This window comes from Gekko japonicus, unplaced genomic scaffold (genome assembly GCF_001447785.1).
Source record: "Gekko japonicus isolate JY-2015 unplaced genomic scaffold, Gekko_japonicus_V1.1 scaffold2030, whole genome shotgun sequence".
Lineage (NCBI taxonomy): Eukaryota > Metazoa > Chordata > Lepidosauria > Squamata > Gekkonidae > Gekko > Gekko japonicus.
This window is the reverse complement of record NW_015173197.1, coordinates 38,957-59,354: the sequence shown is the minus strand read 5'-3', so window position 1 is coordinate 59,354 and position 20,398 is coordinate 38,957. Positions and strand designations below refer to the sequence as shown.

The following is a 20,398-nucleotide window of genomic DNA, read 5'->3' as shown; positions in this document are numbered from 1 at the left end:
CCTCCCTCCCTCCTTGAAAGGCCAAAAGAGGCCAGGAAACGGCCCTTCCCCCACCCTTTGACTCACAGAGCCAGTTAGAAGCCCTCCTCCCCCCCGCCGCCCTGAATGTTCTAATCTCTCTCTCACCGTTGATGCCTGGAGTTAGATCGCTGCAGAGGCCATTTCAAAAGGTATTTGGGGGGATTCAGCCGTCCCTGAAGGGATTTTTTTTACTTCTTGGATTTTTCTGCAGACACAGGAGGTATACTCACTATGTAGGAAAAGCTGTTGGGGCAGAGTGAGCTTCCTGTTAGTGGAAATAAGTATCTGCACACGGCGCCCTCTGTTGGAAATTAGATATATAGATAAAATCACATAAATAAATATACATAGAATTTTAAAAACTCAAACATAATAAAACATAGTAAAGTGCTAGCAATATCCTCAGTTTACGGTCAGCTCTTCGGTCTTCCTTGGCTCTCTTAGGTGATTGGCACGGGCAGCATTTAAGGGACCAGTGGGTCAGGGCTCAGCCAACATAGCTATTAATTGTTGGTGGTGGAGTATTAGGTGGCGGCAGCTCCAAAAGCCTGGCGGAAGAGCTCCGTTTTGCAGGCCCTGTGGAACTGCATGAGGTCCCGCAGGGCCCTGGTCTTTTCTGGGAGCTCATTCCACCAGAGAGGGGCCGCCACCGAAAAAGCCCTGGCCCTAGTTGGGAGAGCTTGGGAGAGCCAGCCGATTCTGGGTCCCAGATCTAAGCGTCCTCTGGGGCATATATAGGGAAAGGTATGCAGGTCCTTGGCCATCAAGGGCTTTTAAAAATCCACACAGCCGATCAGAAGCCTTGCTGGGCAAAGCTTCACCTGGCCCCACCCATGTTCTGAAAGCGCTTGGTGGGCACCAGGAAAGGTGTCGGTGGGCACCGTGTTGGGTACCCCTGGGTTAGAAGGTCAGACTAGGACCTAAGAGACCCAGCTTCAGATCCCCACTCCCCATGGAAGCTTCCTGGGTGATCTCAGGCCAGTCACCCCCCCCACACACACACACAGAGTTGTTGTGAGGATGCAGTGGAGGAGAGGAGGAAAAACTGTCAGCCCCTTTGGGTCCCCATCGAGGAGAAAGGTGGGGCAAATTCAAATTCAAATGTATTATTACGGTTGAGACCAGCAAGGTGAAAATGCAGCTTGGACAACTAATACATAAAGATTAAAATCACAGCACAATTAAAATGTGTACTTCGGCCTTTAGCATTCTCTTAGACAAATAGTTCCGCTTTCTAAAAGCCAGGGCACAAAACCTGGCCACCGCGTAAGAGACAGGTTTTTGACTGTCTTCTAGAAGATATATCCGAAGAATTTTAGGGTTAAAAATCAAAATAGGATTGCAGTGGCTTAAATCTTTCGGAGAAAGGCGGGGCATAAATGAAGGAATTTTTTTAAAAAAATCTCTTTAGCTGTTTTCATGGTCTGCTTTTGGTCTGAGCTCTGTTTTGTAAATATTTTGTACTCGCTTGTTTTTACCAGCTTGTTTCGGTCCGAGTTGTGTTTTTTTAATGTCTTTTGTGCTGTCGCTTGTTTTTAATGGCTTGTATAGGAGCTGCGGTGGCTCAAGTGGTTAAGATGCTGAACTGCACACCGGAAGGTTGGTAGTTCAGCAGTTTGAGACCCGAGTGCCGCATGATGGAGTGAGCTCCTGTCTCTGGCCCCAGCTCCTGTCAACCTAGCGGTTCGAAAGCAAGAAATTGCAAGTAGATAAATAGCTACCTCTTTGGTGGGAAGGTAACAGCGTTCCGTGCACCTCGGCGTTTAGTCATGCTAGCCACTTAACGTCTTCGGACAGCGCTGACTCTTCAGCTTGGAAACGGAGATAAGCACCTCAACCCTAAAGTCAGATTCGACTGGCTTTCAAGCAAGGGAAACCTTGACCTTTACCTTGGCTTTTATAAATATTGATAATTTGTGACATTATGGTATTCTTACTTCTGAGCCGACTCAAGCAGGACACCGGAGAGGCGGCATAAAAATCCCCTAAACAAACAAGCCCTGGGGCTCACCACCACCCCAGCAGGGCTTTCCTGCCTCTGCCGGACCGCCCGTAGCTGACGGTGCTTCCTCCACCTTCCAGGTACACAACGAAGAAGGGAAGATGATCCGTTTCCATTGCAAGCTCTGCGAGTGCAGCTTCAATGATCCCAATGCCAAGGACATGCACCTGAAGGGGCGGCGGCACAGGATCCAGTACAAGGTACCGTCCGGCGGCCTCGTCCCCACCGGCCAGCTTGTTTGCAGTTATAATGCAGACCATGATACGAAAGTGCGAGGCTGCTGTGACACAGGGGTCCCAAATATACAAATTCCACTAGCAGAAAACACTGTCAAAGATTGCCAAAACAATGTATTAAACAATTATAAAGTTGGTGGTGTCACAACAACAACATTTATGCATACTGTGACTATAGCCAGTTTGGTGTAGTGGTCTCCCAGTCCTGCACAGATCATAACACCTAGTCTGGGTCCGGCAAGCTTATTTCCACAAGTTCCCAAACTAAGAGGCAAAGGCTGTTCAGCTTATGCTCCGAGGGCTCTTTTCCTACCTGCAGAAAGAGAAGGGGCTGGGGGGAAAGTTGGCCTTTGTAGACCTCAGCTGTTCCGAAGCCCACTGCAGTGCTGTGGCTCAGTGGCAGAGCATTGGTTGGGTATGCAGAAGGTCCCAGGTTCAATCCCCAGCATCTCCAGTGAAAGGATCTGGCAAGTCGGTGGTATGAGAGACCTCGGCTTGAGACCCTGGAGAGCCGCTGCCAGTCATGGAGCCACAGAGTGGGAAGGGGCCAGACAGGCCACCTAGTCCAACCCGCTGCTCAGTGCAGGATCAGCCTAGATCATCCCTGACAAGTGAAGACTGCCCCTGAGGGGGAGCTCACGACCGCCCTAGGCTGCCGATTCCAATGCTGAACCACTCTTGAGTGTAAAAAAAGTAAGAGTAAGCAATACTGACTTTGATGGACCGAGGTTCAGTATAAGGCCAGCTTCCTGTGTTCACATCTGCTCCTCCCGTCCCTCCTAAGTGATGAAAGGCATCACAGCCCTAGCAGAGGTCATCAAATCCAGCAGGATTGCAGTGCACCCCCCCCAAAAAAGGACACCCCTAATTAATGGAGTAGCCTTTTTAGAAAGTGTTATTTTTAACAAGTGCCTCCAAATCCAAGGGGAGGGTTCAAAGCATTGCTGTTGGGGGGAGGGGGGGGTTAGGGCAAATCCATCGAAGTGCAGAAACCAGTCCCCCAGCACGGGGGGGATGGCCGGCAGGGGGGCTTTGCCCGGCATTTGTTCAGACTGCACCACGCCACGTGGCTGGCACAGGGGGCGGTCCTAGTTGCCGCTGGGGAGGTCAGGTAATCAACTGGTGTGCTTGAACCCCCCCCCATGAACACGCACCAGCGCCTTTCCCCAGGTGTTCCTTAGCAACGGCCGCCCCGTAGGGGGGGATCTCTTTTCTTCAACTATCGTGCCTTGGAAACTGCCTTGCAGAAGAAGGTCAACCCTGACCTCCCTGTGGAGATCAAGCCCAGCAACCGTCTCCGGAAGCTGCACGAGGAGAAGCTGCTGAAGAAGCAGCAGCTGAAAGCCCTGGTGAAGAGGCGCCGAGAGGAGGAGCAGCGCTGGCACCTGGAGATGAGGCGAGTCTCGGCGCCTTCCCCTTGCCTGGAGACACCCGGGGGGGCGGGGAGGAGCAGGACGCCGGCGGCCTGGGCTGCTTTCTCACCTCTGAGCCGGCAGCCAGCCCCAGTCAGACGTCGCGCCAACCTGGGGCTCGGGGAGCTGTCTGGCAGAGCAGCGTCCCAAAAGACAGCACCCGTGGCATACAGTTGGCCACTCTGCCAGGGTTGGAAGCGGGTCGCAGGCCACGGTTCGCAGGAGCAACAAGATCTCAGGCCTGCTTATCACGTGGGCGGGAGACCGCCAAGGAAAGCCGGGTGGGGTGGGTGTCAGTGTTCCTTCTAAGCTGGGTCGCGTGAGCCAGCTCAGTCTTTTAGCCTCCGGCTCACAGATTTTTGCCTTAGCTCTGGAGGGACGGCTCCGGAGCAAACTAGTTGATGCAGTAGCTCACAGCTTTAATGCCAGTAACTCACAAAGTAGTGTTTTTGCTCTCAAGACTCCACAGCTTAGAGGGAGCATTGCTGGGGGGGGCTGTGCGGAGGAAGGCAAGAGCAAACCCACCACCTTTGCTCGTCTTTTGCCTTGAAAACCCTGTGGGGTGGGCTTGCCGTGAATCAGTTGCGACTCGATGGCTCACAGTTATTATGATTTAAAGGGCCATGGGCGTCTCCGTGGTTCTCCCTTCGTCCCTTAGCATTTTGCTCTGCGTGGGGATGAAGGGGGGGGGGAGTCCACAGCAGTTTGTCCCAGCGGGTTCCATGCCCCCCCCAAAAGCTCTCGTTCTCCACCCCGAGAAAAGCTCTTGCAGATCATGCCGGCAGCAGTGGGCGCTTCCTGCTTAGGGGATGACCTTCTCTACTGCCGAGCTGCTCTAACGCGGTCTCTGCTTGCCGTTTCTCCCCCACCCACCCCCGGCCTCCTCCAGGCGCTACGAAGAGGAGATGTACTGGCGGAGAGTGGAGGAAGAGCAGCTGTACTGGGAGGAGCAGCAGCGGCGGCGCCTGGCTGCGGACTGGCGCCCCCCACCCCTCATGGGCAGGCCTGGGGTGCCGGTGCCCCCTCTCTTGGTGAGTACCCTCGTTTTGGGATTTTGGCGACTTCAGAGCTCAGACTCCCGGGGGTCGTATGTCGTGCTCTCTTCCCCTGCCCCCCCCAAAGGCTAGGCCCCTCAGACTTCTCCAGAGAAAAGGCAGTTTCAGGAGGAATAGGTTTCCCTCGTCTTGTGCACTAACCCGGTTCTGTAAGCGTTGGTTGTTCCCGATGCCCAGATTGCCTGCCTGTGCTGCTGGACTCTGGGAAAGGAGGAGGTAGCTCGATTCATAAATTACGCGCGTAAGTTCCGCAAAGGATCCTGCTTGGCAGAGTTTGGCTTGGGTTTTTGTAAAAGCGAGCTCAGCCACTGGACATATTTCAGCACCGCACGGGCTATGTGGGCATCGGGCTGTACCTCTGTCGTGTCGATGCAAAGGCGTATTCTGTGGGGGTGGAGGCTGCATTCAGGTTCAGGATCTTCTCTCTTGTGCCCAGGCGGTGCACGGAACCCCCGCTTTTAGGCTGGACTTAGAATCTTTCAACTGTCAAAAGATGGGTAGGGTTCCCGTGGAGCAGTAGCCTTTTCTGGAGGGGGGGGGAGAGAAAGCGAGCTTGGAGTCCTCGTGGTTTCCGTATATATCGAGGCCTTAAGCTGAAGAGGTGGGTTGGCTGCCTGTAGCGAGAAGAGAGGGCGTCGAGGGCCCGTTCCATCTTCACTCTCCCTCTGTCTCTTAAGGGTGTTCTCTCTTCTCTTTCCTTCCCTCCCCCTGCCCCGAGTATTATTCCATCCTCTTGCCAAGTTTGAAACCTGTCTTTTGTGTTTTTCTCTTTCCCTCCTTCCAGATTGCTAGTTAAAGCCTGCCATTTTATCTCCCGCAGCCCACCCGGCGGCCAGACTCTTCTGACGACCGGCACATCATGACGAAGCACTCCAGCATCTACCCAACGGAGGAAGAGCTGCAGGCCATTCAGACAGTGGTGTCGCACTCTGAGCGTGCCCTGAGGCTTGTCTCCGATTGGCTGACGGAACAAGAATCCGGGAAAGAGGAAGGGACTAAAGAACCGGGGTAATGCTTTTCCCCATCAATCCAGTGCACTTTTGTCCCTCCCTTTTCTCTCGCCTGTTTTATCCTCACGGCGCACCTGTGAGGTAGGTGTGGCGGAGAGAAGGTGATGGGGGTCCCAGTGGGTTTCAGGTGGAGTTAGGTAATCTCTCCTTCCGTCCCCAGTGGTGGTGGGCATCACTTGTGTTGTTGGGAGTCCACCAGTTCTTCTCGGCTGCCTCCGTGCATTATGTTTTCATCTCACCTTCCAAGGAGCTCAGGGTGGAACTCAAAAGCCAGTTTGGTGCAGTGGCTAGGAGTGCAGACTCTAATCTGGGAGATCCGGGTTTGATTCCCCACTCTTCCACATGCAGCTGCTGGTGTGACCTTGGGTCAGTCACAAGTTTTCTCAGAGCTGTTCTCTCAGGAGGAGTCCTCGAGAGAGCTCCCGCAGCCCCGCCTACCTCACAGGGCGTCTGTTGTGGGGAGGGGAGGGGGAAGGAGATTGCAAGCCGCTCTGAGACTCCTTTGGGTAGTGAAGGGCAGGGTAAAAATCCAATCTCCTCTTCTTGGAAGAGAGAACAAGGCCGAAGTCTCAGTTTTAGTACCTAAATGCAGTTGGTTGGCGCTCCAGCGACTGGCATGCCAACCAGTCCTCTCGTATACGGGAAATCCAGAGGCCTCCTGGCAGTTCTACCGATCCTTTTTAAATCACCTGTGCCATGTAGTCAGACCTCACACGCCCTTACACGAGGGGCTGTGGCTCAGTGGCAGAGCCTCTGCTTGGCAGGCAGGAGGTCCCAGGTTCAATCCCCGCCTCTCCAGTTTGAGGACCTGGCAGTCGGTAGTGTGCAAGACCTCCCTCTAGGACCTTGGAGAGCCAGTGCTGGTCTGAGCGGGCAAGAGTGGCTCCAACAGGCCAAGGGTCTGATTCAGTCTAAGGGTCCACCTGGTAACAATATTACCGCATCCAAGCTTAGAATAGCATTTACAGCATTGCGTTTCCAGACGATGCCAACAGAATTACTCCTGGGACGATACTTAGAAATCCCCCAGGAACAAACTTTTTCTATCTGTAAAACTTCTGTGGAGAATCTTTTTCATTATGTCTTGGTCTGCCCATTGTACTGGGAACCAAGATGTAAGCTCTTGACTGCAATAATAGATCAATTGCGAAAAATATTCTGACACCGATAAATCAATATTTCTGCTGTCAGACGCAGACCCTATGGCTTCCTATAGGGTAGCACTCTTCGCCTTAGCGGCCAGTAAGATCAGGGCCAAGAACATGGGAAAATGAAATGAAATTGAACCGTAAAATGGCAACGTTTGAGGCTGTGTATGTGTTTCTGGAGATGGGTATCTATATTTAAGGTTTTAATTGATTTAAATACCGAATGTGCAGACTTTTAGAGGTGGTTATATTTTAAATCTAATTCAGATTCCAGTGCTGTAAGTTGTCTAATTTGTATACTGTTAAATTGTAATGGCCAATGGCCACACAATAAATTTTACTACCGTATAAGGGTCCCAGAATACTGGCAGAGCCAGGCAGTGGAGCTCGATCACAGTCAAGAGTCCAGTCGAGAGATAAAATACCGGTTTAGCAGCAGACAAGAGTCCGTTTGTTGCTTAGGAAAGCAGAGCCAAGGCCGTCCGAGGCCGTCGAGGTCTGCAAGGTTCAGGCAGGTCCAAAAGGCAGAGTCGAGGGTCAGTCCAGAGGTCACAGGTGGCAGGCAGAGTCCGGAGTTCTGGTTGCGAAATTCACAGGGTCATGGCATGTTGCTTCCACAAGCTGCAGTTCCCCTGGGCCTGATTTATATAGGCTTTCCTCAACATGCCAGATTTATAGCCATCTGCTTGGAGGTGCTCCTGCACTTCATCAGGACTGCGGTTATGAAGCAGCTGGCGCCGAGCCAGGCGATGATGAGCACTCTGCCTGCATCTCCTTAAGTCTTGCCGGAACCTTTCCCCTTCGCCATTCAGCTCTCAGGGGGAGCCCAATGAGTGACTTTTCTGCAGCTGTGCTTCATTGGCTCCTTCAGAGCTAGGCCTGGGTGGGTCAAGGTCAGCTGACGGCCATGAACCTAGAGGCTCCCGTGTCCCTGATTCCCTAACTTCAGCTGGTTCAGAGCTGGTCGCACGCGGCTCCTGAGGAACCTTCAGCCATGCCGGCCCACGACAATAAGGCAGCTTCTTGTGTTTGTGTGTTCCTCCAACAGGAAGACCGAAGGCCTGCCCCGGGTGCTGAAAGGGGTCATGAGAGTAGGCATCTTGGCAAAAGGGCTGCTCCTCCGCGGGGACAGGAACGTGCACCTCATCCTGCTGTCGGCCCGGAAGCCGACTCTGACCCTCTTCCAGAGCATTGCTGAGCAGCTGCCTGAACAGCTGGGGGTAAGATTTGCATTGGTAGCTCCGTGGGGGGTGGGGGCGCATGCACAGCTCCGTCAGCATCCATGGCCCCGTATAGAATTTCAGGAGCAGACCAACGAGGCCCCATCTCTCCCAAGGAGCTTCCCGTTCTGAAGCAAGACCCTGCCTGAGAAGGGACCAGATGAGGGTAACTTGGGAAGCAAGTGAGCAGATGTCATTGAACCCTCTTGGTTACGGAGAGATCCAGGTGGGCAGCCTGGTTGGTCTGAAGCAACAGAACAGAGTTGAGAAGTCCATGGGGGGCACCTTTAAGACCAACACAGTTTGATTCAAGGTGTGAGCTTTTGTGCGCACGCACCCTTCATCAGACAAGCTTGGTTTCTGGTTGTCATTCTTTTTATCTGTTAAAAAACATCTTCACTACTTTGCATGCTAATTTAACAAGCCACTCTCTCTATACAACTATGATCTGTAATTCCATTTCATCGTCTGATGGAGTGTGTGTGTTCGCACGAAAGCTCACGCCTTGAATAAAACTTTGATGGTCTTAAAGGTGCCCCTGGACTCCGACTTTGTTCTATTGGTAGAAGACAACGATGATTACACAGTACAATATAATCATGAAGCAAAAATGCACTGTATAAATAACACAGATTTAAAAAGCGCTCAAGTAATATACAAAAATAGTGAAGGATGTTTATATAGAACAAAGTGACACAATACTAGCAAGGAGTAACAGGAAGCAATATATATCAGTGATGGCAAGATTACATAAATATAATACAAAAAACCGAAAAGTAATACAGAGTGTACAAAGGAAACTGGCACCGAAGACACAGGGACGAAGACTCCGAATGTCCATCTTCGTTTCGATAGCTCTTCCTCAATAACTGCATTACACTACAATTACAGTTAAGCCTTCGTCCCTGTGTCTTCGGTGCCAGTTTCCTTTGTACACTCTGTATTACTTTTCATTTTTTGTATTATAATCATGTAGTCTTGCCATTACTGATATATGTTGTTTCCTGTTACTCCTTGCTAGTATTTTGTCACTTTGTTATATATAAACATCCTTCACTATATTTGTATATTACTTGAGCGCTTTTTAAATCTGTGTTATTTATACAGTGCATTTTTGCTTCATTTGTTCTATCGGTTACAGTTAAGTCTTGCAGACTCGAGGGGAGAGAGAGATGCTGAAGATGCTGCCAGAAACGTAGGTTCTGAAGAGGGATTTAAATAATAGAGGAGGTGGCACCATGTGGGTGGGGAGGGGAGGGAGTTCCTGGCACAGAGGGGCAGCAAGGAGTGTGTGGAGGCTTTGCAGAAGAAGTTCGAGTGTCTGTGGATGGTCGTTTATTTTTAAAATGCGTAGCCGCCTTTTCTCCCCCCCCCCCAATAGTCGTTCTCCAGGGCAACGTATATAATGCAGCAAAAAGTATTGGTGTTCGAAAGCTGAAACATCCAACCAGTAAGGGGTGCCAACCGATGCTCCCTCTAAGCTGTGGAGTCCCTTGTGAGCAAAACTGGCATTTGTGAGCTACTGGCATTAAAGTTGTGAGCGAGCGATTTGGCTACTGCATAAATCAGTTTGCTCTGGAGCCCTCCTTCCTGAGCTAAGGCAAAAATGTGTGAGCCGGATGCTAAAAAACTGTGAGCTAGCTCACACTAGCTCAGCTTAGAGGAAACATTGGTGCCAACTCCAAGTGCTCTTAAAAGCAGTAATAAAACAACAGTTTAAAAAGTTAGGAACACACACACACACACCCCACGAGCTGAGGAGTCATTCAGTAGCAAAGCCATTAAAACGAGCAGTTGGGAGTGAAAAACGAGCCCTGTTGATTAAAAAAAAAAATCCAATAGGTGAAGAATCTCTCCCAGAGTCCTCCGGAAAAGGGTAGTTCAGAGTCCCCAGAAGGCCCGAACAAAGGCTGTGAGGTCCAGGGTCACAGCTGGGGAAGCCATGCCCAGTAGAGTTGCCACCTTTCCTGTGTTGATGGGAGAGTGTGGAACTGGACACTTTTGGCCACTCTTGGGCAATGCTCCCTCTAAGCTGTAGAGTCTTGCGAGCAAAAATTCTCCTTTGCGAGCTCCTGGCATTGACGTTGTGAGCGAGCAGTTGGGCTGCTGCATAAATTCGTTCGCTCTGGAGCCACCCTTCCTGAGCTAAGACAAAAATGTGTGAGCCGGAGGCTAAAAAACTGTGACCTAGCTCACACTAACTCAACTTAGGGGGAACACTGCTCTTGGGTCACTGGCAGGGAGTGAAAGGAAGGCCATGGGCACACTGGGAGAGGGGGATCAAAAGAGGGAGAGGGGCAAGCCTGGGGAGGGCTCTGAAGGCCAACAGAAGGAGCGTGTCCTGGTGGCGGAGGGGAAGCGGCAAGTCGATGTAGAAATCTGAACTAGGGAATCACTTGGTCAGAGCAACAGGAGAAGGGGGTGATTTCAGAGTGGGGCCGAACTCGAGAGAACGGAGACGGGAGGAGTCGGGGGCGGGGGGGGGCGGGACAGAGGGGCAGCTCAGGGACGGTGACGGCATCTGCTTCCATGTGTCGTTTCCCAGAAGGTGACCAAGGACAGTTACGAAGTCGTCTCCGACGTGAAGGAAGCCAGTATCACCATCGCCTCTTCCAAGGACCCCAAAATGCAAGTGACGGTGTCGCTCACTTCTCCTCTGGTGAGAGAAGACGCTCCTGCTTCTGACCCTGAGCCTGAGCCTGACCCTGCGGACCCAGGTGAGTTCCTGGTCGTTGCACTCAAGTACCCCCCTGGACACCCTTTTGGACAGGACCCTGAAATCTTCGTCACTTTTTCCTCTTTGGAAACACAAGGGCTGGTGTTTGGCCACAGTGTCAGCTAAGCTGCCATGAGTAGGAACCAACTACCCCTAACATCCATATTGGGGGGGGGGAACAAGGCACCACTTCCAATAAATATAAACTGAAAGCTGTCCATGTTGAGCTATTCCGGGCAGTTGGGAGTGAAAAACGAGCCCTGTTGATTAAAAAAAAAAATCCAATAACTGTAGCAAAGCTGGGAACCAGAACGATCCCACGAAAGGTAGGCACCACACTCCTCGCAGCAGTGGCGGCTGGCCACGACGTCCTCCAGCTCAGAGCGGAAGTTGCGTCAGATATTGCTCTAAAAGAACGCTTGCTATGACTTGAGGTGCACACAGTGGGCAGACCTACAGGGCTTGAACGCTGTGGGCCGAAGTGGGTTTTGCAAACTCATCCGTTCCCTGAACAGACACACAGTGGTTTGTGGTGGTTCAAGTAGGGTTACCAAGTACCTACCTACGAATCGGCGGGGGACAGGTGCTTCCCCGCCGGAACATTCTTGCGTGTAACATGGCCGCGTCGTACTCTCCTGTTGCTCAGACGTGACGTAAGCACGCTGGGCACGTAGCCGGGCTACACTCTGGCAGTGAGGCTGGAAACTCGATGGTACCATAGAGTTTTCAGCCCCATTGCCAGAGCGTCGCCCGGCTACATGCCCACGTCATGTCTGGGCGACAGGATAGTGCAGCGCCTGTGTTTTCCCCACGGGAATGTTCCCACCAAGAACTATACGTCCCCTGCCGATTTGCGGTAATTACTTGGTAGCCCTAGATTCAAGGGAGAGGTGGAGGCCATGCAGTAGAGTGGCTGCTTTACTTGACCAAGGTTCCCGGCTCAGTCTCCACTGCATCTTGGGTAGAGGGACTGGGAAAAGCCCCGTCTCCGTCTGAGACCTCGAAGAGCCACTGCCCGGCAGGGTGGTGTAGCTGGACTGACAGTCCACAGAAGGTTCATCGGCTCCTGTTGTGGCCGGGCAGCGGCTAGAAGGGTTCACTAGTGGCTGCCACCAGTCTGACAATGGGTCTCCTCAGGAGGGCCCGGAGCCACCCACCTTGCACCTCTCTACAGTACTTTTCCAGTAGGGTTCCCAACGAGGCGTGAGGACCCAGGCAGAGTAACAAGCTAGTTTTATTAAAGAGATTTAACAACAACTGTAGTTCAGGAACATGTAGGAAAAAAGTGCTTACTTCGGCAGCACAGATACTAAAATTGGAACGATACAGAGAACAACATGTAGGAAAAATGAGCACAGTAAAGGCAGGTAAACTAGCAAAATTAGAAACCCTAAAGCGTCTGACTATACTGTACCTAGCCTCCCCTGGGCGCCTGGTCTCAGACTGAGACCATGAGGGATCCCTCCTTCTGCAGCAGCTTCACACCAGCCCTGCTCCCAGGGAGTGAACCCCCTCCTACTTTAGGGCAAGGCCTCTTATCACTTCTTCTTGGGCACCACCCTCTGCTCCCCGGCTGGTGTAGTTTCCCCTCCAAAATCCCCTGTTACTCAGTCGCAGGGTCCAGAGGGAACCTGGGAGATGTAGGCCCTGATCTCACCAGGCCTCCCTAGAGGCTGTAGGCTGCTCCACCACAGGCCCAGGCTCCTGACAGCTTCTCAAGTGGGGGTTGGTTTGTGGGGCTCCACCCTAGTCGACAAAACACCAGCAGTCATAGAATTCAGGATTCAGGCACTGTAACAAACCCAGGTTTTGATAAATGACAGTTCGTAAACCTGGCTTTGAAATCCCGGCTCGGTGCGGATCGATGGTTTCCCCGCCCCAGCTTGTTGAGCTGTCTGCCTCCAGACATCACGACCAACCGGGGTCCGATTAAACCGCAGTTGAGCATGTGTCTGCTTCAGCCCGGATGATTAAGCCATTGTCTCTGCGCGGGTATGGGCGTGGTGAGACGGCGTGCTGGTAGCGGGTTAAACTGCTCCGGTTCTAACCGGATTATATTTGATCTGGATAATCGCGATCACACTTACCTCCCTTATCCTGCCTCACCGCGCAGTCACGTCGCTCCCTGGCGTCTACACTACTGACGCGCGGGAGCGTGTGTTGGCGGGTTTTTAAAAAAACATTTCCTCAGTTTGTGCCCACATGTGCATAGGCGCTCCTCCATAGAAGGGGGGGGGACTATCATGGCGCATGCGCAGAACCACCAGGGCGAATCAATCCAATCCCTCCAACAAAAGACTTCCCTTTAAAAGTTTGACCCGAAAATGGCCTCCTTGAGATCCCGAAATCATCTAAACGCTAAGATAAGTGACCGTTTAAATGTCGGTTTTCTAAACGCGGTGGCGGAGCTCCGCCTATGCGCACACTGCCAACGCATTAAAAAAATGGCAGGCGAAAAGCGGAAGCCTTGGGCAGCTTTCGAGCGGGGAGGGGGTTTAAACTGGAGCGAAAAGACGTCAGGAAAGTGCGGCTAGAACCGGAGAATCAGGAAAACACCACTTGGGGACCTGGTAACAAAATACTCCGTTTTAAAGGGGGGTTGAGCTGGAAGGCGACGGCTGGGGACGGTGCGCAGATGTTGGGTGTGTGAACGTGGATATAAAATCCGTTACTGAAGCGTGCCGAAAGCGGACTAAACGGCCCGTCCGACCGCACCCCGTGTGTGTGTTGTATTCTCTTCTGATGCCAGTTTTCTGTCCTTTGTATCCTTCAGAGGCGTCATCGGAACCTCCGCTCGAGTCGTCTGATTTTTTGGACAAGCAGAAATGCCTGGAGTCACTGGCCGCTCTCCGCCATGCTAAATGGTTCCAGGTAGAACACAAGCTGCTCTGCAGTGGTCCGGCCGCGTAGTTAGTTCTCTGGTCTTTCCGGCTGGGCAGGCCAGCACAGGGCGGCAGGCCCCTTACGTGAATCTTCTCCCACTTCCGTTAGCAAAGAGGGACAGGCCAGGCCCATGCCAAGATTGGTTTTGGAGGTGGCCTGGCGTGTAATTTCAGATCTGGCCATCCAGTCAGGCCGATGGAACCCCAGAGGCACGGGAGGAGGACAAACCCAGAGTGGGAGCCCCTACAGAAGACCCTGTGGGCAGGCTCTGCAGAGGGTGGCGACACTGGGCTCCCGTGCACCTCTGGTTTATTTCTCATGGCACACTGCTTGGGCATCGCTGCTGTAGAATCAGGAAAAAAAATCAGCATCGCTGCACCCAAAGCCCCACCACCACACACACACCAGCGTCTGCTTGGATGTAGGTTCTCTAGCCTGTGCTGTTGTGTTCCCCAAGGCCCGAGCGAACGGTCTGCAGTCGTGCGTGATCATCATCAGGGTGTTGCGGGACCTGTGCCAGCGCGTGCCGACATGGGGCGCTCTTCCAGATTGGGTAAGGAGGTGATCTCGGGCCAGTCTTCCCAAGTAGCTTGTGCGGTTCCACGTTAAGGGAGCTGTTGCAAAACAGCTGGAAAGCCCTTCCGTAGTGATTCCACAGCCACCTTCCTGAGGATGGGAGTGACTACCAGCCTGGTGTCGTGGCTAAGAGAGGCAGACTCCAGTCTGGAGAACCGTGTTTGATTCCCCACTCCTTCACATGAAGCCAGCTGGGTGACCTTGGGTCAGTCACAGTTCTCTCAGAGTTCTCTCCGCCCCACCGACTTCACAGGGTGTCCGTTGTTGGAAGGGAAGGAGATGGCAAGCCGCTCTGAGACTCTGTCGGGTAGTGAAGGGGCGGGGTATAAAATCCAGCCCTCCTTCCTCTTCAACGTTTCCTTCTGTGTAATTCTCTAAACTGAGCATTCCAGCAGAGTTGACAGTGAACTCCTGCTGGATCATTGGGTGGGTCACGCAAGAGATGAAAGGTATGGGTGGCGACTGGCAAGTCTCTCACCCCTCTTGGGGACGCCTGAGGTCCACCAGCGGTGGGATTTCCATCCCATTGCAACGATTGGAGCATCTTCTTTTCAGCGAGAGAAAGTATTGTTCGCAAGGGCGATGGTTGTGAATTGTGAGCGCCTTTGCAATGTTTGTGCTTCAGCCTCGAATGCAAATGCTGCGTGGGTGGGCTCTGCGTACAGAAGGCAGTTTAGCAGTTGCATCCACAACAGTCCTTAATTGGCGAAATGATTTTGACGAGCGAACGCAACGTGTCAGAGCAGCTTTCCCATTAAAACCCAAATGCCTGGAAGAACAGAACATGTGTTGGGTCTTGCCAGTCTGTTTCACTAGCCCTCCTGCAGGATCAGACCTAGCCCGGCATCCTGTTTGCAACAACAGGCAGCTGAACTACTTCATGGGAGTCTTCAAGGGAGCCGTGAAGGCAGTAGACTTACGCAAGGGATGTCAGGAAGCCCTGGTGGTTGATATTCAGAGGTAGACTGCCTGGCTACATGGAGGTTCCATGTTTAGGTTCCTTAGGTCACAGCCACTGGTTGCCCTATAGTCTCTTCTCTGAATTTATTTCATTTTGGTTCAAAGCTGGGAAATAAGGGCTGTCGGGGAGAACATAACAAGTGTAAGAGGAGCCCTGCTGGATCAGGATGAAGCTCTGTCTAACTGGGTTTCTTTCGTCCAACATTGGCCAGCCAGATGTCTCCATGAAACCCACTGAGGAGGGGCCCTCAAAGGCGAGGGCCCTCCTCTCCCCTGCATCTTGTAGTCAAAGGTAGCCTGCTTCTGAGAATGGAGGTTTCACTAATGTTGGGATAACCCTTGATTAATTTGGCTCGTCCCCACCACCTCACCCTTCAGTGGTGACCAATGCTCCCTCCAAAGCGGTGGTGTCTTGTGAGCAGAAATTAAATTTTGTGAGCTACTAGCATTAAAGCTGTGAGTGACCAATTTGGCTGCTGCATAAATCAGTTTGCTCTGGACTGCAGTGTTCCCTCTAAGCTGAGTGAGCCCAGGAAGGAGGGCTCCAGATCAAACTTATTTATGCAGTAGCCCAATCGCTCGCTCACCACTTTATTGCCAGTAGCTCACAAAGTAGAATTTTTGCTCACAAGACTCCACAGCTTAGAGGGAGCACTGCTCTGGAGCCCTCCTTCCTGAGCGAAGACAAAAACGTGTGAGCTGGAAGATTAAAAAAAACTGTGAGCCAGCTCACACTAACTCAGCATAGGGGGAACCTGACTTCCATAAAGGGCTTCCTCACCACCACCACCCCTTCTGAATCTCCTGCTGACCAGTTCGAGGGGTCTTACCCTGCGTTCCAGGATCACAGAATGGGGAGCAAACCACTTGCCCATTGCTGACGTTTGTGAACCGATGTGACGATCCCGGTCCCCAGCCAGTCATGCCCGTGAACACGTGGCACCCTCACCTGGGCAGCCCAGGCAAGCCCAGTCTCGTCAGATCTCGGAAGCGAAGCAGGGTCGACTGTGGTTAGTACTTGGATGGGAGGCCTCCAAGGAATGCCAGAGGCGGGAGGACAGGGGCAGGCCCTATTCGGCCACCTCTCCGAATATCCTCCAGGCCCCCAGTAGGGGGTCAGTCAGTGACTTCCAGCTGCAGACACACACACCCCAATCCCCCCCAACAAATGGGTGGCATTCTCCATCCCCCCCCCCACCTCCCCCGCCAAGTTTTTGTCCTGCTTTCAAAGTCAGCTTCCACCCAGAGATCACCAGAGCATGAATGGGTAACAGGCAGCCTCTCTCTTTTCAAACTTCCATCTTCTTGAAATGTCTTAAATCTCCCCCCACCCCTTCCCCCAGGCCATGGAGCTTCTGGTCGAAAGGGCCCTGAGCAGCGCCACGGGGCCACTGGGTCCCGGCGAGGCCATACGGCGCGTCCTCGAGTGCATCGCCGCCGGAATGCTTCTGTCAGGTCAGTTCTACCCAGATATAACTGCAGCATTTCCCCCTCGGCTGCTGTGTCGGTGCGCAAATCTTTCCACCGCTTGGAATCCGGAAGCCTGAATTTTCGCTCCTGCACTTGTTATAAGCCACATACTCTACCTGTTCCTACAAAGTGCTGTCCGCCTACAAACAAACCCTAAAAAACACCCCGGGGGGGGGGGGGGGGGGGAGAATACCTTGCTGGGTGTGTGTGTGGATTTTGCCTGCAGCCAGGGCTCGTTTTGTAGCAGGGACTCCTTTGCATATCAGGCGACACGCCCCCTAATGTAGCCAGTCCTCCCAAGAGCTTGCAGAGCTCTTCTTACAGGTTAAGTGCGCGGACTCTAATCTGGGAGAACCGGGTTTGATTCCCCACTCCTCCACATGCAGTTGCTGGCGTGACCTTGGGCAAGCCATAGTTCTGTCCGAGCTGTTCTTGATAAAAGAGCAGTTTCTGTCAGAGCTCTGTCAGCCCCACCTCCCTCACAGGGTGCCTGTTGTGGGGAGGGGAAGGGAAAGGAGTTTGTCAGCCGCTCTGAGACTCCTTTGGGTAGTGAAGGGCGGGGTATAAATCCAATCTCTTCTTCTATGGTACCTTCTGCATAGATTTATGGCTGTTCGGGGGTGACTTTGCAGTCCGTAAGGCGTTACCACATCTGAATGTGGTTTTGAGCTGCACTTTCCCCTCCCGGTTGAGAAAATGTGGAGCGAATGCCAGGTGCAAAATCCCCCCCGATGACGGTTATCTGTGTAACTCATCGAGGGTATTCTTGGGTGTGTGTGCACGCGTGCAATGGGACAATGGTTGTTCCGGAAGTCAACGAACCGAGTAAGCAAGCCACAGGACTGTTCCTTGCAGGGTGGGAGCGGCCTCCGGCTGCCCAAAGGCGCCTTTACCTCCCCTCGGTCCCCTCCTGTTTGGGTCATGTAATTGGTGCTGCCCTTCCTCCTTGCCTTCAGATGGCCCTGGGCTCCAGGACCCCTGTGAGAAGGAGGCGGCGGACGTCTTGCAGAGCATGAGCCGGCAGGATCGGGAGGACATCACGGCCAGCAGCCAGGTGGGTCCGGCTACGGTAATCCCCCCCCCATTAGCAAGAGGTCCGTCTTGCCTGAAAATCCCTACGAGAACCAGCTTCACAGCAAGTCGGGCACATCGTCCATCGACCCCAGAAGTCTCTCCTGTAACTGGCAGTCGTTCTCTGGGCTCTCAGACCAAGAACGGTCTTTCTCAGTTTCTGATATTCTTTATTAGTCGCAAAGAGTCCAGGAGCACCTTGAAGACTAACAAAATACGTGGCAGGGGGAGGAGCGTTTGTGAGTCACTGTTGGTTTCTTCAGCAGGGCATCTGAAGAAGTGAGCAGTGACTCACGAAAGCTCTTCCCCTGCCAGTGTCTGATGATATTCTTAATGTGGAGGTGCCAGGGATTGGAATCAGGACTTTCCAGATACAAAACTCTACTGGGGATCCCAGAACCCCTTCCCTCAAATGACTACAAGGCAGGCATGAGATTTCTTGGCCTCTCTCTGTTCAGTATGCTCTCCCCCCCCCCCACATTGCTCTGGGCACTGCTGGGTGTTCTGTTCCCAACCATGACAGGCCACTTTGCCCAGGAAGGTGGAAATGTACAAGCCTTCCTGCCCCCCCCCCCGCTTGAGTAGCTTTCTGCTGCTACTTTCTGCTGCTACTTTGCTTGGGGATAGTTATAACCAGGGGTCATTTCCTGCGGGAGCGCACAGGAGCAGAGCTCCGGCAGTAAGGAGCCCAGGGGGGCGGGCACATGCAACAAGCCCCACCCCCTGCTCCCAGCAGCCCTCAGTCAGAGCAAGAAGCAGCTAGGTAAGCTGCAGAGCCCCCCCCCGCCTGCCTTCAAGTACAAGCTCTCCCTCCTCTGTGAGGGCAGATCTGCACGTTCTCCCCCCCCCCCATAGCTAGCAATCCAAAAGAGTCCAGTGGAGCCTGAGCGGTGGGTGTTGCCTTCTGACACACTTCCGGTGATGGACGGGGGTGTGGCATATGCAAACGAGTTATGCTAATGAGCTCCTGCACCTCTTTTTCTACGAAATGACCCCTGGTTATAACACCACTCTGCTCTGCTCTTGACCATGATTCAAAAAGCCAGAAAACTAGCGATGGGCAATGCTCCCTCTAAGCTGTGGAGTCTTGTGAGCAATAAATTCTACTTTGTGAGCAGCCGGCATTAAAGTGGTGAGCGAGCGAGTGGGCTGCATGAATCAGTTTGCTCTGGAGCCCTCCTTCCTGTGCTAAGACAAAACTGTGTGAGCCGGAGGCTAAAAAACTGTGAGCCGGCTCACACTGACGATGGGTGAACTGGTGTTAGGCGAGTGTTAGGAAAATGCCCCTTGTGGTGGGACCCAGAACTGCTTGAGTGTTTGTAGACCTCCCTGTCGGCACACTCAGAATGTTCAGGCATTCACAAATGTTCATGGCACACTCAGAAGACGGGCGCGTGTGTGCGCTCACTGGGTCCTTCCCAGCACCATTGCTCTTCCTCTCCATGAACTGTGCTTTTCTGAACTCGAATGGGAAGAATAGCCTCGTGCACACAGGTGCGGCTCCTCAGAAAGGCGTGCGCCCCGTTGGAGCTCATCCCAGAAATGAAGACATCTCCAGCCTCCTGCTGGGGGTAATGGGAACTCTAGTTTCCATAGTCTCTGAGCCGGATTTGGCTGGCAGAGCAGTGCCGTCCATTGGACAGTTGCGAATACCCTTGAAACGTGGCTTATTTTTTAGAGACGCAAGAGGTTGGCCTGATCTTATCTCATCAGACCTCGGGAGCTAAGCAGGGTCAGCCCTGGATGGGAGACCACCCGGGAAGACGGAGGTTGTCACGCAGAGGCAGGTGGTGGCACGCCATCTCTGTTCGTCTCCTTATGCGAGCAGAATCCTACAGGGTTGCACTTTACACACACACACACAGAGAGAAGAGCACCGTGCACAGAGCAAGTTCCATTTTTGAGTATGTCTTCTGCAATGCTTGTAGCATTGCCGTCATACACTTCCAGTTTGGTGTAGTGGTTAAGTGCACGGACTCTAATCTGGGAGAACCAGGTTTGATTCCCCACTCCTCCACTTGCACCTGCTGATGTGACCTTAGGTCAGTCACAAGCTCTGGCACAGCTGTCCTTGAAAAAGAGCAGTTTCTGTCAGAGTTCTCTCAGCCCCACCCACCTCACAGGGTGTCTGTTGTGGGGAGGGGAAGGGAAAGGCGTTTGTAAGCCGCTCTGAGACTCCGAGTGAAGGGCGGGGTATAAATCCAATCTCTTCTTCTTCATCTCCTCCTCTTCTTGAACTAGTTTGGTGTAGTGGTTAAGTGCGCGGACTCTAATCTGGGAGAACCGGGTTGGATTCCCCACTCCTCCACTTGCACCTGGCTGGATGACCTTGGGCAAGCCATAGTTCTGATAAGAGCTGTCCTTGAAAAAGAGCAGTTTCTGTCAGAGCTCTCTCAGCCCCACCTACCTCACAAGGGTGTCTGTTGTGGGGAGGGAAAGGGAAAGGAGTTTGTAAGCTGCTCTGAGACACCTTTGGATAGTGAAGGGCAAGGGGTATAAATCCAACTTCTTCTTCGGGGCTTCTTTTTTTCTTAGCAGTAAGGCAAAAAAGCTACATAGTAAAGTGTTGGGATTTTTTTTTTTGTTCTTTTCTTTCCAAAATCTATTTGCGGTAGCTG

At 52.7% G+C, this 20,398-nt stretch overlaps 1 protein-coding gene across 2 annotated transcripts in view; it reads left to right on the top strand.

Annotated features, from left to right (window-relative positions):
• The window catches only part of LOC107120010 (zinc finger RNA-binding protein 2-like), a 54,091-nt gene that overhangs the window by 32,005 nt on the left and 1,688 nt on the right, over nt 1-20,398 (top strand). For both annotated transcript variants that reach the window (XM_015422648.1, XM_015422647.1), the window contains exons 9-18: nt 2,104-2,223; nt 3,507-3,655; nt 4,561-4,702; nt 5,547-5,734; nt 7,933-8,104; nt 10,650-10,821; nt 13,594-13,691; nt 14,161-14,256; nt 16,583-16,694; nt 17,666-17,763. In XM_015422648.1, the coding sequence (XP_015278134.1) occupies nt 2,104-2,223; nt 3,507-3,655; nt 4,561-4,702; nt 5,547-5,734; nt 7,933-8,104; nt 10,650-10,821; nt 13,594-13,691; nt 14,161-14,256; nt 16,583-16,694; nt 17,666-17,763 (1,347 nt within the window). The remainder of the gene's footprint in view (nt 1-2,103; nt 2,224-3,506; nt 3,656-4,560; nt 4,703-5,546; nt 5,735-7,932; nt 8,105-10,649; nt 10,822-13,593; nt 13,692-14,160; nt 14,257-16,582; nt 16,695-17,665; nt 17,764-20,398) is intronic.